The 17413-nt window shown below is 42.2% G+C and overlaps 1 protein-coding gene across 2 annotated transcripts in view; it reads right to left on the reverse strand.

The window, feature by feature from the left end:
- Window positions 1–17413, reverse strand: part of ARHGAP42 (Rho GTPase activating protein 42) — a 196435-nt gene that overhangs the window by 141249 nt on the left and 37773 nt on the right. Inside the window, exons 1-2 of one of the 2 annotated variants that reach the window (XM_068145268.1) lie at window positions 12040–12091; window positions 5782–5877 (exon numbers count right to left, since the gene is read on the reverse strand). In XM_068145268.1, the coding sequence (XP_068001369.1) occupies window positions 5782–5869 (88 nt within the window). In that variant the 5' untranslated portion in view covers window positions 5870–5877; window positions 12040–12091. Of the gene's footprint in view, window positions 1–5781; window positions 5878–12039; window positions 12092–17413 lie in introns of those variants that run through there. The other variant, XM_068145259.1, reaches the window with a different exon arrangement.

Genomic DNA, 17413 nt, shown 5'->3' on the forward strand with positions numbered 1-17413 from the left:
TTCAAATACCACAAACAGAAGAAAAGAGGATAAAACCAGGGAGATTCCAGGGGAAGGAGTCAGGTAACATAAGCTACACAACACTGGGAAAGGAGGAAGCTAGGGAAGCTTTTTTCTTTGCAAATTTTATGCCTGCACAGCATACACCATGGAATAAACCTTTATTTAGAATAAACCAAACCAGGTTGGAAGAGACCTTCAAGATCATCGCGTCCAACCCATCAACCAATCCAACCCACCTAAACAGCTTAACCCATGGTACCAAGCACCCCATCAAGTCTCCTCCTGAACACCTCCAATGACGGCAACTCCACCACCTCCTTGGGCAGCCCATTCCAATGGGCAATCACTCTCTCTCTATAGAACTTCTTCCTAACATCCAACCTGAACCTCCCCTGACGCAGCCTGAGACTGTGTCCTCTTCTTCTTTAACTGGTTGCCTGGGAGAAGAGACCATCATCTGCCTGTCTACAACCTCCCTTCAGGTAGTTGTAGAGAGTGATAAGGTCATTCCTGAGTCTCCTCTTCTCCAGGCTGAGCAATCGCAGCTCCCTCAGTCTTTCCTCATAGGGCTTGTGTTCCAAACCGCACTGTTCCTGATGCAGGCCACACTGTTCCTGATGCAGGCCAGGATGCCATTGGCCCTCTTGGCTGCCTGGGCACATTGCAGGCTCATGTTCAGCCTGCCATCGACCAGTACCCCCAGGTCCCTCTCTGCCTGGCTGCTCTCCAGCCACTCTGACCCCAGCCTGTAGCACTGCATGGGGTTGTTGTGGCCAATGTGCAGAACCCGGCACTTGGATGTGTTCAATCTCATGCCGTTGGATTCTGCCCATCTGTCCAGCCTGTCGAGGTCCCTCTTTACCGTCCAGCAGATCAACTCCTGCCCCCAGCTTGGTGTTGTCAGCAAATTTACTGATGAAGGACTCAATGGAAAAAGTCATTAGTTCATTAAAATATATTCTTTTGCAGTGTTTGTGTAGCATTCTGCATTATCTAGAAGATTTAAAACATGCAAAAAGCATGCATCTATTTTGTACAAGACTCTCTCTGGGTATGACCAGTGACTGACCTCCTTCAAGTTCGTTTGCTGTCAATTCAACCTTTGTGCAAAACATTAATGGCAAAGGGGGCTGGCAGTAAATGTGCTTTGGGTGGTAGGTCTAAATGAGTAGAACAGCAAAGTGCTGCCAAATCTTAGCTCTTTCAGGCTGAGAAAAGCACAGTTGTCAGTAAGATTAAAAAGCAACACCCTCTCCTTAGAGTCTCCTTAAATCTTCATGACTATGCCTTGTTAGAATTAATGATTCACTGTCATTCATTCTGTTGTTTTTTTGGTTTAAAGATGCCACTTTCTGCATAACCTCTCAGTGTAAAAAAAAAAGTAGCTACAGCTTGGCTGAATCACATGCAACAAGCCCTATGAGGGGAGGCTGAGGGAGCTGGGGTTGCTCAGCCTGGAGAAGAGGAGACTCAGGGGTGACCTTATCACTCTCTACAACTACCTGAAGGGAGGTTGTAGACAGGCTGATGATGGTCTCTTCTCCCAGGCACCCAGTACCAGAACAAGAGGACACAGTCTCAGGCTGTGCCAGGGGAGGTTCAGGTTGGATGTTAGGAAGAAGTTCTATACAGAAAGAGTGATTGTGCTATGGAATGGGCTGCCCGGGGAGGTGGTGGAGTCACCGTCATTGAAGGTGTTCAGAAGGAGACTTGATGGGGGGCTTGGTGCCATGGGTTAGCTGTTTGGGTGGGTTGGATTGGTTGATGGGTTGGACACGATGATCTTGAAGGTCTCTTCCAACCTGGTTTGGTTTATTCTAATAAAGGTTTATTCTAACTGGAACTAATAGCAATGTTCTACTATCAAATATTATGTCACTGTAAAATATTATGGCCTTGCATTGCTGCAGTTCACACGTTGCCCCATGAATTTCAATACAGAGGAAGGGACAACACTGGTAATCGTTGCTAGCTGTTTGGTTTGTAATTAGAAAAGCTAATAGAGCTGGGGAGCACTCATTCCCAAACTCAGTTTGCTGACAAATATCTGAAAAAGCTTTTCATAGCATGAATCCTTTGATGTTCACAGTTGAAAAAAAAAACCAGTCTTCTTATTCAAGAAAGGAAATAGCTTCCAACCAGCACACAAAATGTCTGACTCTACACCAAGCAAGTTATATCTGGAAGTGGTTATGTGTTTAAATAGCTGCAACTTGCAACAACATGGAAAAATTACCTAAAACACTTCACACAGCCACAGAGAGATGTGCATTTTTTCTGTCAAAGAACTAAACACTTGCAAATATGAGAAGGATGTCATAAAAATTAGAACTCAAAGATAGCGTTAAAAAAACCCCAACACAAATGAATCACTGGGTTAAATAATATATGAATTGAAATAAATATGAAGTGTGCCACCATAGTTCTGTTTAGACTGAGCATGTCATGGAGCTTCACTAAAACTACTTCTCATGTATTTTTATGTATGCAATGGGCTCATTAGAATCAATTACTTGTATAAAGACAGCACCTAAAAAAAAGCATAAGTTACAGGAAATGCAAATAAAAATGAATGCTGTTATTAGAGCTCATGATGGCAAAAAAAAGCAGAAGACTGTTCCTACTTTGTTACTGCAGAGAGACCTTCAACTTCCAAAACATTCATGGAGCTATCAATTTAGTTCCAAATACTTACAACCAGTAAGGAGGGAAAAAAAAGCAATAGTTAAAAAATAAATCACTTGTATTAGCTTATTTTTTAACAGAAATAAGCACATCCTAACAGAAGCTGCCTCATTCTGTGGCTGAATTTCCATCTCTAACGTGGTTCAGGGTGGACTTCCCATGCTACATTTGAAATAGAAATGTATTTTCAACTCTTCAGAATATAGTCACTCCATGAAGCCCCACATATAAGGTGGTTTCGTGCAAAACTTATGAAGGCAGAAGCATCACTGCAGAGTGAAGCAAAACTTTCCAGTGGCCTGCACAGCTGTAGATAGTCTTTAAAAAAGGAGGTGAAGGCAGGAGGAGGCACAGAGAACAAGACTCATCTATACAAAGCTGTCTTTGATGATAAGCAAACATCTAGCTTGTTGGGGCATGTTAAAAGATATGGATAAATTCTAGGTCACTGCTCTGGGGAGATCAAAATTGAGCCTTATCCTATAAAAGCACACAGTATGATTCAAGCTCTGCTAGACTTGAATTTGATTCCTGTCAGTTTACCTTTTACTCTTATAAGCTTCTTTGATGTACGTGACAATCCATCAGGCAATGGGTGCTTTAGAAGCTAGAAATCCTTTCTTTGAAGCTCCAAGTGAAATAAATCAGCTGTCAAGCTTCATGAACTCCATTTTTTCCCCTAAATAGTTTTAAATGCCTGTTTAACGTCCAAACAAGAAAATGTCTTCTCTTTGCTCCATTTAGATAATCAAACTTGTCTTTGTCCTTGGTCACCTCATTTTAAATGCAAAACCTTATGCATCAAAAAAGTTATTGATAACTGAGATACTGCAGATTTAGTTTAAATGCATAAAATATGTATAAGCTAACTTTAACAGCCAAGAAATTAATGCCAAAGAGCACATACACACCATTCATTTTTTGTCTCTGTCCAAGCTTGATACACCTAAAGAACATATGCAATTTTATATCTCAGCAGAAGCAGTTCAGTGGTTTCACTCCCCTACTTCTGTACATCAGTAAATTTTAACCTCCCCTCCTGCTCCCCTGCCAGAGGTTAGCAGAAAACAGTGACCAAACACCAGTCCTCCTTCACAACAGTGTCCTAATCATCACAATGTTATAGGGTAAGAATGAGGGAAACCTTGCTAGTGAAAGCAGATCCAGTGTTTTGTCCAATGATTGGTAACTCAGCCAGGAAAAGGGAAATACTGAAGGGTGAGGAGAGTTGAAAATAGTTTATAGTAAGGGATACACTTGGAAAAGCCTAAACCTGAGTTTCCTCTCTGCATTACGCAGATCTTTATTAAAAAACACTGACAAGTTCTATCTTCCCTCTTCTGCTGCCAAGGAATGGATTTTTAGAAGCAATTACTCTTTAACAACTATCTTCCTTCCTCTCAGATGTTTTGAGAGAGACATGGGCACCATGTGGCATGTAAAACTCGTGACAATGAATTTAGCATTAGAATTAACCAGGTTGGAAAAGACCTTTGAGATCATCGAGTCCAACTTATCATCCAACACCATCTAATCAACTAAACCATGGCACCAAGCACCCCATCCAGTCTCTTCCTATACACCTCCAGTGTGGTGACTCCACCACCTCCCTGAGCAGCACATTCCAATGGCAAATCACTCTTTCTGGGAAGAACTTTAGCCATTTCAAAACCAGATTATAATCCAAGTTTCTCACCAACAGGAGCTAGAGCACTCCAGCTACTGCCCAAAAGCATCACTGCAACTGTGCCAATGCTTTGCAGTAAAGAGTGGCAGTAATTCTGAATCTTGGAATTTTTTCCAGGATCAGACTAATCAGGGAAGTACATTTTGATAATTGATACTAAAGAGACTTACATTCAAGTTGAGCTGAGATGCTCAGTTCTGTGAAAGCAGAAGTTCTGGGTGTGCACAGAGGCAGAACATAAAGCTGACAGTAACTTTTACTGGCAAAATTTCAGACAACTATATACTTAGGAATGCACAAGTTGTAAAGGACATATACCCAGGTTTAGGGCCTTAAATACTTCCTGTGTCTGACTAGGCACTTAAGTGGTTGCTTTTTTGCAGATCTATGCTGTTGCACAGGAAACTTGTGTGCCTTTTAGCATCCCAATAAAAACTGGCTGCAAATTACATATAGCAGTAGAATTTAGAAGATTCACAGTTGACTGAGTACTACTGAATACTCTCCTCTACAATGAACCACACTGTATCAGGAAGACTAAGATTTTGATCTGTATTTTTCACGTCTTTCATGATTTCTACCCTTGGAAATGTTTCTATTTTTGCTACTTGCTCCCAAACAGAGAGGGACCTGGGGGTACTGATCGACAGGCGCCTGAATGTTAGCCAGCAGTGTGCCCAGGTGGCCAAGAGGGCCAATGGCATCCTGGCCTGCATTAGGAATAGTGTGGCCAGCAGGAGCAGGGAAGTCATTGTGCCCCTGTACTCTGCACTGGTTAGGCCACACCTTGAGTACTGTGTCCAGTTCTGGGCCCCTCAGTTTAAGAAGGACATCAAAACACTTGAACGTGTCCAGAGAAGGGCAACAAGGCTGGGGAGAGGCCTTGAACACAAGCCCTATGAGGAGAGGCTAAGGGAGCTGGGATTGTTTAGCCTGGAGAAGAGGAGGCTCAGGGGTGACCTCATTGCCCTCTACAACTACCTGAAGGGTGGTTGTAGCTGGGAAGGGCTTGGTCTCTTCTCCCAGGCAACCAGCACCAGAACAAGGGGACACAGTCTCAAGCTGCACCAGGGGAGGTTTAGACTGGAGGTGAGGAGGAAGTTCTTCACCGAGCGAGTCGTTCGTCATTGGAATGTGCTGCCCAGGGAGGTGGTGGAGTCACCGTCCCTGGAGGTGTTCAACAGGGGATTGGACGTGGCACTTGGTGCCATGGTCTAGTCATGGGGTCTGTATTGATAGGTTGGACTCGATGATCCTCGAGGTCATTTCCAACCTTAGTCCTACTGTGATACTGTGATAATAAAAACCATAAAACTGTGGGTGGCTCCACTGTACTGTGATAGCATATTAAATACAAGAAATCATAAAAATAATGTTACTGCAACCAAAGCACAGAAAGTACTTACCAATATTAATTTCATCATCAGTTTCAGCATCTCCAATACACTCAAACTGGAAATCTTGTAAAGACTGTGAAAATTTTTGCACTGCCATGGATAAATCTAGAATTTGAGAAAAAGGGGAAAAGAAAACTAGAATTACTCCACTGCAATTTCACTAGACTAAGGTTTCAAGAAGAAAGGCATGAAACACTTTTTCTGTTATAAAGTTTCCTGCCTACTATATTTTTTGGATAGTAACTCCATTCCAAAAAATCCTCATTAACATTTCAACATGAAAGTACCTTAGATATCCCAGAAACCTATGGAACACACTGATGTCAGATCTCATACATTAACACAGGTACTATGTTGACAACTGCAGAACTGCTATAGTTCTTTAAAAATAAGAAATTATTATAAGAAATTAATGTCTAGTGGTAAATTGCATATGTAAGTAGAACACTTTTTAAAATACTGTAGAATAGAATAGGAGTCGAGTAGAATAGAATAGAATAGAATAGAATAGAATAGAATAGAATAGAATAGAATAGAATAGAATAGAATAGAATTAACCAGGTTGGAAAAGAATGTTAAGATCATCAAGTCCAACCTATCACCCAACACCATCTAATCAACTAAAGCATAGCACTAAGTGCCTCATCCAGTCTCTTCCTAAACACCTCCTGTGATGGTGACTCCACCACCTCCCTGGGAAGCCCATTCCAATGGCCAATCACTCTCTCTATGAAGAATGTCTCCCTAACATCTAGCCTAAACCTCCCCTGGCACAGCTTGAGATTGTGTCCTCTCGTTCTGGTGCTGGAGACCAACCCCCACATGGCTACAACCTCCCTTCAGGTAGTTGTAGAGGGCAATAAGGTCTCCTCTGAGCCTCCTCTTCTCCAGGCTAAGCAACCCCAGCTCCCTCAGCCTCTCCTCATAGGGCTTGTGTTCAAGGCCTCTCACCAGCCTTGTTGCCCTTCTCTGGACACGTTTAAGTGTCTCAATGTCCTTCTTAAACTGAGGGGTCCAGAACTGGACACAGTCCTCAAGGTGTGGCCTAACCAGTGCTGAGTCCAGGGGCACAATGACTTCCCTGCTCCTGCTGGCCACACTATTCCTCATGCAAGCCAGGATGCCATTGGCTTTCTTGGCCACCTGGGCCCACTGCTGGCTGTAATATTATCTTGCAGGTTAAAACAAATCTCATGACAGTTGTAACTATCAAAAGAATTACATTCTAACTATACACTCAAACATTATTCAGTACTATGCCTAAGTTTTTTAAAAAGAAAATGAAGGGGGGGAAAAAAACAAACCCACAAGTGCCTGCCAACCAATCAGGTTGTCTATGGATTACACAGAGTGCACCTTCAGAGCAAAAAAAAGGTCAAAGGAACCAAACTTCACTGCATATAATTTCAGTAGAATTTTACACACTAACCCTCCCCCACACACACACAAAACCCAACAACAACAGAAACCAACAAAGAAATAAACAAAAAACCCAACCTCAACCTAAATACAGAATATCATTAGGTAGTAAGGGGAAGTGAAGAAATAAGTGTGATAACAAATGAACTCAGTGAAGAATTAAAAAGAGTACCACTCCAGATGAGCACAAAAACCTGGCAACAATTCATTGTGTCCTAGAGGAATGTATCCGTGGTGTCTACTTTGAAGTTAGGAAAATTGGCAATTAAGATTACAACATCTGGTAAACCTTGGTAAAAGTCAGATTTTTGTCTCCTGTCCCTGTCTTGTCCTAGTGCTCTTGCATTTTGACATGCAGCTACACAGTAAATCAGTCCAACAAGAGAACCAGCAGTCTTTAGATAATGACATGGATAGATATGGCTTTTTCTTGTTTTAAGTAAGGAATTCCATATGTTTATCTAAATAAATACCTAGTGTGTAAAGAACTGGGTAAACAAATTCTGGGGAGCATTCTTTCCTGTTTTCCATAATTTTTAGCAAGGACAGACAGAATTACTGCATCCTAACAGAACATTTCCTGTGGTACTGTACTGTTCTGAGGAGACTCAGGGGTGACCTTATTGCTCTCTACAACTACCTGAAGGGGGGTTGTAGACAGGCAGAGGTTGGTCTCTTCTCCCAGGCAACCAGCACCAGAACAAGAACACAGTCTCAGGCTGTTCCAGGGGAAGTTTAGGCTGGAGGTTAGGAGGAAGTTCTACACATCAAGAGTGATTGGCCATTGGAATGGGCTGCCCAAGGAGGTGGTGGAGTCACCATCACTGGCGGTGTTCAGGAGGAGACTTGATGGGGTGCTTGGTCGCATGGTTTAGTTGATTAAGTGGTGTTGGATGATAGGTTGGACACAATGATCTTGAGGGTCTCTTCCAACCTGGTCTGGTCTGGTCTGGTCTATTCTATTCTATTCTATTCTATTCTAAACAGATTTAGAGTAAGCAAAGGCAACAAAATCAATACAGAGGGTGGTGTGTCTATTCAGCCAATGAGCTGGACACTTGTATGTTTATGGATAATATTTGGTAAAGGTTAAAATGGAAAGTAAATTCAAGATGTAAAAGTCTTACAGAAATAACAATTACACAAACTATTGAACTGGTGGAGTCACCATCCCTGGAGGTGTTCAAGAGGGGGCTGGATGTGACACTTGGTGCCATGGTTTAGTAGTCATGGGGTCTTGGGTGACAGGTTGGACTTGATGATCTTTGAGGTCTCTTCCAACCTTATTGATTCTATGAAGATTATATTGTTAGATGTATTAACAAATTAGGTATGAAACACAGTGTTTCATACTGTTTGCATTGATAAAACCACAGTAAATCCTTATAAGCTGAAGCACTCTGTTTTATGCAAATACAGCATCTTTAATACATAGGTAACTGATTGTTCTACAGCTGTTAGAAAGATGCAAACTTGAATTTGTTTGCAGCTGGATGTTTTGAGCTTAAAGGGAAGAAATGCAGTTTTATTACCCTACCAAGTTACCAGACTGAGTCCTAAACCCTTCTGTAAAATTGTTGTGTACCAACTAATGCCAAAAGTAATAATATGGCCTTGAGGTGACTGAATGAAAAAGATCTATATTGTAAGTACACTGAAATGTAAAAAAATAGCTACCACAAATAGGAATGAAAATTTATTTCCTCTGGAAAATCTAATAGCTGCCCATGATAGCCAGCATCTCTGTGAATATGAAAGGAAATGAAGGTGTGTGGACTCTCCCCTATCGCTCTTCCACATGTGCAGGGATCAGTGGAGCAAATGTCAAGGGAGAGGAAAACAAATGATAAAAATATCTAAGGTGGAGCCTCTATTTAATATCCTGGATTAGTCATACACAGATGCTGATCCCTCTTTCACTGTGTCAGCAAATCGGTGTTAATGCTTATATGTTCTGAACTTGAAGGAGGCAATTTAGTTCAGAAATGGTTGTTATGAAGAATATGGTAAGAAGCACAGAGATCATTAGATATAATCGTCCAGAATGATACCATTTGGAGCTTTCTGCCTCCATAGGAGAACCACTCTTGGAAATATTGGAAGATACCATATTAAGGTTAAAGATGCTCAGCGTAGCAAGAAATAAAATGATAGAATAGAATAGAATAGAATAGAATAGAATAGAATAGAATAGAATAGAATAGAATAGAATAGAATAGAATAGAATAGACCAGACCAGACCAGACCAGACCAGACCAGACCAGACCAGACCAGACCAGACCAGGTTGGAAGAGACCTTCAAGATCATCGCGTCCAACCTATCACCCAACACCACCTAATCAACTAACCCATGCAACCAAGCACCCTGTCAAGTCTCATCCTGAACACCTCCAGTGATGGCGATTCCACCACCTCCCCGGGCAGCCCATTCCAATGGGCAATCACTCTCACTGTGTAAAACTTCCTCCTGACCTCCAGCCTGAACCTCTCCTGGTACAGCCTGAGACTGTGTCCTCTTGTTCTGGTGCTGGCTGCCTGGGAGAAGAGACCAACCTCTGCCTGGCTACAACCTCCCTTCAGGTAGTTGTAGAGAGCAATAAGGTCACCCCTGAGTCTCCCCTTCTCCAGGCTAAGCAGCCCCAGCTCACTCACCCTCTCCTCATAGGGCTTATGTTCCAAACCCCTCACCAACTTTGTTGCCCTTCTGTGGACACGCTCCAGCAAGTCAACCTCCTTCCTAAACTGAGGGGCCCAGAACTGGACACAGTCCTCAAGGTGTGGCCTAACCAGTGCAGTGTACAGGGGCAGAATGACCTCCCTGCTCCTGCTGGCCACACTGTTCTTGATGCAGGCCAGGATGTTCCACGAATTTACAGGTTCCACACAAAGCTAATTTTACCTGAAAACATTAAAAAATATTGTTCCACAGAAAATTCCAGCTTCCTGGACAGCTTCCCAGAGGCTGTAATAGAAGTTACTCGGTAAGAGCTCAAAGTGCAGTTGAACCACCACCACTGGATCAAGAGGTGTAATTCGTTACATTTATTTCTTGCTTAGGAGCATTATCACATTACATGATTACAAAAGTCATCTAGCCACAGAAAGGACCACTTGTGCAATAGGCTCCTTTAAGAGATATTAAGATTCATAACTGAATTAAATCAGATTTAAGAGCAACTGCCTTCCTGGTCAAAAAGAGACAAATTATACCATGACCATCTTATCTTGTCTGGATAAAAGAAAAAATACAAAAAGAGGAGAGAGATGGAGCAGAGCTTGGCCAGCTTTACAAGATGTCATTTATCCTTCTATATCCCAGAGCCTTAATGTCACTGAGAGCATCCTGGAAGGCAAATGGCCACACTGAACAAATCACCTTCATCATCTGCAGGGTCTGTAGCATTACAAGAGCCGATTTTATTGATCTTCTAACAGTAGATCATGTCCTTCTTTTTGTGGAGTTCACAAGTTAGGATATTACATTTAGTCCAAACCAAAAAATTCTCTTTTGTGTAGAGTCAGCTGACCTCCTTAAGCTACTATAAAAAAACCTTAGCGTCTTTATTGACTAATATTACAAGTCTACCATCCAGAGAAGGATGGCTTCTCAAAAGTATCAATGATACCATAAATGTTGTTGCCCCTGACCTTCTGTAGGCATCTGAGTAACCTCTCAGGGTGCTGGCAAAAGACTGAAATGCTCTCTGACATCCCTCAGCTGGCAGAGCTGAACTTCTAACTGGCAATTCTGTTAACATTTATTTTCTGAGAGTACTTGAGAGCACTCACCTATGCCTTCTGTTCCCCATTTTCCCCAGTCCCAAAGGAGGATTCACTTTGTCAGTGAGGCATATAGACAAGAGTAGTCCTCTAGACCACAGTCAGCTGTTATACCACTTCCTCACAGTCACTGGAAGCAAGTCAACTGCCCAGCAAGATTTTTTTTTGGTGAAGCTCTGACAGAGGAAGTACTAGAAAAGACATACTGCAATGTGACCGGAAACAATAAAAGGATAATTGCAGCTTAACCACAAGAAAGCAATATAACTCCAGTATTAAACAGGGAGACGTACAATAGCAACCATCAGTATCAGAATGCTAATGAAAATCATCTAAAAAGTCATTCAGGAAAGTGACAGAGGAGTCAGGAAATGTGCTACTCTATTGTGCTTCTTCCTGAAGTTTTATGTTTTTGGATCAGTCTGCTTAACACATTTCCCAATCAAAAATACAGACAAAATCTCCACATTGTCCCCGAAATCAGGTTTATTTTAGAGTCACTTTGTTTCACACTGCCAAAAAGGAGGATTTAGTTACAACTGTCATAGATTAACTAATTTCAGAGGGCTTTGCATGCTGGATATAGGATGATAAAACTACAAGGCAGTCCTTTTGTATCACTAGAGTTGTTCTTCGACTTTCTTGTCCTACATTTGTTAAACAAATCATAAAATGAATTCTTATATAGAGCCTTGAGGAAGTGGAGAGAACAATACATTGCAATGGAGTGATGAAACGATGCGTGCCATTATCTGAGGAATGAGTATATTAGTTTTGGCACAGCCTTTCACAACAAGGATCAGCTTCTACAGATAGGGAAACAGGATTTCTGTAACTTGGCAAGCACAGAGAATTTTCTTTTGGCTGGGGTGGTAAGACTGTTGCTTGGTTTTGCCAGTCTGATGGCTGCAAGAACAGAACAAAGCCCAAGCTTCTGACAGGAGTCAAACAAGAGCTAAAGCAGAAGCTATGCACTTGCAAAGGACCCATATCCATACCCTAGTAACAGCCTGCAAGAAACTGTTCTCAAATACATCAAAGCCAATGTCTTTCCACTTGTTTACTTACAAAGATTACTTCATTAGCAAAGGGAGTTCCAAAAACCAACACTCCTCCTGGCTGGTGTCAATCATGCTGGAAAAGCTTTGTATCATTCACCGGGTTAATAAAGAAAAACAGCACTTGAAACCTAGTGAGAAGATTAAATATGCCTAAATGAACTCCTGAGCGCCAGCTGGAAGGCAGTAAACGGGACTTCAAACAACAGACAATCTGGCTAAAATAGTAACAGCAACATATCTGGTGATCTGACACAAAGCTAGTTATTACCGTCTGGCTTCAAAGACGGCAGAAGCAAAGGGGCGAGGGCTGAGCTGGCAGGATATTAGAGCAATTCCTCAGACAGCTGAATTTCAGGGCAGTGGAAGACTGGGAAGGAGACCATGCACAGTCACCTTTGGTGTTGTAAATCTGTAGGCAGTTTGATTCCACCAGCAGATATGACTAGAGGCATTGCAGTGCCAAGGTTGATGGGTTCCTATGTTTGGTCATGCATTGACACACAGCTTTATTAAAATCCAAGCTATTCGACAAAACTGAGCACTAAAGAGCTGCAATATGTGAATAAAACACATCAGAAACTGAATAATATTGCCTGAGTACTGAATAATATTGCCTGAGTACTTGATAAAACAGTGTGTTAAAATACAGAATACCATTTACCTAGCTCATTGGGCAGTGACTGGTGGGAAAGCAGCCCTGAGGAGAGAGACTTGGGGGTGCTGGTGGACAAGAAGCTCAACATGAGCTCTCAGTGTGCACTTGCAGCCTGCAAAGCCAATCAGATCCTGGGCTGCTTCAGGAGAAGTGTGGCCAGCAGGTCAAGGGAGGTGATCCTCCCCCTCTGCTCAGCTCTGGTGAGACCCCACCTGGAGTACTGCGTCCAGTTCTGGAGCCCCTATTACAAGAGGGATGTGGAGGTGCTGGAACGTGTCCAGAGAAGGGCCACAAGGATGATCAGAGGGCTGGAGCACCTCTCCTGTGAGGACAGATTGAAGGAGTTGGGGCTGTTCAGTCTGGAGAAGAGAAGGCTCCAAGGTGACCTAATTGTGGCCTTCCAGTATCTGAAGGGGGCCTACAGGAAGGGTGGGGAGGGACTTCTCAGGATCTCAGGTAGTGATAGGACTAGGGGGAATGGAATGAAGCTGGAGGTGGGGAGATTCAGGCTGGATGTGAGGAGGAGGTTCTTCACCATGAGAGTGGTGAACTGGAATGGGTTGTCCAGGGAGGTGGTTGGGGCCCGGTCCCTGGAGGTGTTTAAGCCCAGGCTGGACGAGGCTCTGGCCAGGCTGATCTAGTGTGGGGTGTCCCTGCCCATGGCAGGGGGGTTGGAACTAGATGATCCTTGTGGTCCCTTCCAACCCTGACTGATACTATGATACTATTGACTTCCACTTTTTAGTACCTGAAATTAAAAGTCTCTATTGTGGGCAGGGCTTTTTTAATTGCTTGAGAAATAAGTTTATTTTCTTGATTTATTTCATAAGCAACTCTCAGCCTATAAACATTTTTTTCTGGCTAAATTATCTAAACACTTGAAGAAGTAGATTTATAATGGAGACATTATTATTGTGAAACAGCAGCTGTGAGTATGATTTGCAGCATCCTTACTGCCCTATTATCAGAAGCAAGGAAATGTTTAGAAGTTCATACAGCTGAATAAAAGGGCTTTTGCTATTACAAACACAAATCTGTAAAACAGTATTTATGCAGAAAGACACTGGTGATGTACACATCTCCTTAAATACTTCATGACATGCTGCTTTACTGTGAAGGTGAACTGGGACCTGCCTTGGTTTTGTTATTATATATCAGAATGAGCTTCACAGAGGCGAGCTGTATCAACAGCCTGAAATAAGCTGGCGGAACGAGAACACCCCACTGAGAAGCACTGAACTTCAACAGCTTCTGTGTTTGCTACAGTCAATTTGATTGTAACTAGAACATGACACAGTGGGACATCTTTTTCCACATCATAGACTGTAAACACAGAAGCTAGTAGTAAAACAGTATTTAGGCAGTATGAATGCTTAAGCAGTTAAAAGCAGCGATCATACAAGACTGCACATATCACTGGTATATTGCGAATTTCTTCCTGCCATGAGGAGTTTCTCGTTAAAAATCCCAGCCTCACAGCTGTTGATCTTCATTCAGAAAAGAGTAAAATGCATTTTCTCTACAGTTTTTGTTTCCAATCTTCATCACTCACTACTGCTTTAAACGGAAAAATAAACAGAAATCAGCAGCCACAGGTAACTGTCACACAGAGAAAATCTTCCAGTTTCATAGAGTATCTCAGGATAGGATAGGATAGGATAGGATGGAATAGAATAGAATAGAATAGAATAGAATAGAATAGAATAGAATAGAATAGAATAGAATAGAATAGAATAGAATAGAATAGAATAGAATAGAATAGAATAGAATAGAATAGATCAAGTTGGAAGATACCTTTGAGATCATTGAATCCAACCTATCATCCAACACTATCTAATCAACTAAACCGTGGCACAGAGCACCCCAACCAGACTCTTCCTAAACACCACCAGTGATGGTGACTCCACCAGAACAAGAGGACACAGTCTCAGGCTGCGCCAGGGGAGGTTTAGGTAGGATGTTAGGAAGAAATTCTATACAGAGAGAGTGATTGCCCATTGGAATTAGCTGCCCGGGGAGGTGGTGGAGTCACCATTCCTGGAGGTGTTCAGGAGGAGACTTGATGGGGTGCTTGGTGCCATGGGTTAGTTGTTTAGGTGGGTTGGATTGGTTTGATGGGTTGGACGTGATGATCTTGAAGGTCTCTTCCAACCTGGTCTATTCTACTCTATTCTACCACCTCCCTGGGCAGCCCATTCTAATGGCCAATATGATAATAGGTCAAGACAAACAAGGGACTCTGTAAAGGATTTATTCTGAGGAAGGGGATGTTGGCATATATTTTGATACTGTAATTAATTCCTTGAACTCTACATGAAAAGAATTCTGTGGTTTGTTGCCAGAACACGTAACCCTAGCTAAATAGAACATCAGCACCACCACAACACATTCCCACATCACACACAAAGCTGTATATTCAGCTGATATCGATTCTGCTAGCTTCAGCTTCAAGTGGCTTTCAGTACTGGAGTCTTCCACCCACATATTTCATATCCTATATTCCTGCATGGAATATTCTCCATTGCAGTATTTGATGACATTATTTACATGTGTACACACTTGCTATTCTTGTTCCTCTCCTCCTACAAGCAATGATATTTTTGCAAAATGTCTGGCTATCTGCAGGGGCAGATGGAGATGGCCACTTGCCATGATGCTCTCTAAAGAAGCCATAAAAAAAGACCACAAGAAAATAGAGAACTCAGTGCCCAGCGCCAGAGATCTTGCAGCACAAGAGCCGCTGCTCTGTATTGACACAGTCTGTCATTGTTGCTATCAATGAACTCTTTATGCTAGTTCCATTGGTCTACATTCTTTGCCAACTTGCTATTTCTGTAACAAACTAAGCAACTAAAATAAACAACTCTCTACCCCAACAATCCTATGTTACTCTTCCACCTTCGGCTCAATGTTTTGGTCGTAATTTCAGGGAAGCTAATTTCTTTCTCATAATCTCCAGGGAAAGGACATCAGCAGAAGACACATTGCTGAATTCCTCTGGGGTTAAATAAGGCAGTGCAGCAGTTTGAAATTTTTCAGTGTCATTTTCTTACTCATTAATATTTCCATGAGAAAAGTGCACAATTTACTTTCTCATTCCAGCAAGCACTGAGAAATCCCCTCGATCAAATGCAACAAAATCCCCACTTTCTTGGCACCGTGATGCAAGCGTTATTGTGAAGTCCACACCTTCCACAAACTTCACAGCGATTCACACCAACATTTTCAAGTCCCAGCTTCCTTATGTTAGAAATTTGTACAGCACTTTTTACATTTTCAGTATTTTGTAATGGTGAAGCACTAAATCAAATGTATTTTTTAAGAGGAGAACAGAACATTGGCGTTTAATGAGAGGGGGATTATTTTTTCAGGCCACATTTATCACAGAAGTTGCATGCTTACGTGACAAAAATTCTGAAACTTCCCAGAAACACAACTGTTGAAACAAGTAATATTATACAGTCAAAAGACAATGTTGGCAATATGCAATCCCTCATTTCACTGTTCCTTTCCTTATGCCAGCTCACTTGGTCTAACATCTAACCTTATTTATATAACTAGAATACAAAGAAGTTAATTTTAATGTAGTTTGCAAAACCCATAAAGTCTATACAGTAAACTTGCTTTGGCTTTGCATAGTCCTAAATAAATGAAAGAATGAAAGTATATGTAAAAATGTAGAATAGAATAGAATAGAATAGACCAGGTTGGAAGAGACCTTCAAGATCATCACATCCAACCTATCATCCAACACCACCTAATCAACTAACCCATGCAACCAAGCACCCTGTCAATTCCCCTCCTGAACACCTCCAGTGATGGTGACTCCACCACCTCCCCGGGCAGCCCATTCCAATGGGCAATCACTCTCTCTGTGTAAAACTTCCTCCTGACCGCCAGCCTGAACCTCCCCTGGTGCAGCCTGAGACTGTGTCCTCTTGTTCTGGTGCTGGCTGCCTGGAAGAAGAGACCAATCTCTGCCTGGCTACAACCCCCCTTCAGGCAGTTGTAGACAGCAATAAGGTCACCCCTGAGTCTCCTCTTCTCCAGGCTAAGCAACCCCAGCTCCCTCAGCCTCTCCTCATAGGGCTTGTGTTCCAAGCCCCTCACCAACTTTGTTGCCCTTCTCTGGACTCGTTCCAGCAAGTCAACATCCTTCCTAAACTGAGGGGCCCAGAACTGGACACAGGACTCGAGGTGTGGCCTAACCAGTGCAGTGTACAGGGGCAGAATGACCTCCCTGTATGCCCTATAGCTATCAATATAGAGGACACCACACAGTACTGCACACATGTCTAAAGCTAAGGCATAACTCTTTGCCAATAATAATAATCTAATTTTGTTTCAAAACTCCTGTGTTCTTGTGTTTTGATTCACATTACCTCTTTGCTGCAAAATCCTTTCTTAGTCTTACTTTGTAGGACTGTTCAGCAACACTGCTGCATTTCATTAGAAACAAACTGACTAGGCAGGAAATTAGTAGGTTCTGAACCTTCCAATCATCAATCACAGAATTTTGCAACAATAACCACAGAACTAATGTAACAATAAAACCTGTACAAGTAACTAATCACATGGTTCAAAAACAGAACAGAAAATGTTCCTTTGCTACCAAAGGCAATTTAAAAAAAAATCCTCCACAAATAGAATAGAATTAACCAGGTTGGAAAAGAACATCGAGATCATCAAGTCCAACCTATCACCCAACACCATCTAATCAAATAAA

This window comes from Melanerpes formicivorus, unplaced genomic scaffold, assembly GCF_026170545.1.
Source record: "Melanerpes formicivorus ecotype bairdi unplaced genomic scaffold, bMelFor1.0.p_v2 SCAF_1, whole genome shotgun sequence".
Taxonomy (NCBI): domain Eukaryota; kingdom Metazoa; phylum Chordata; class Aves; order Piciformes; family Picidae; genus Melanerpes; species Melanerpes formicivorus.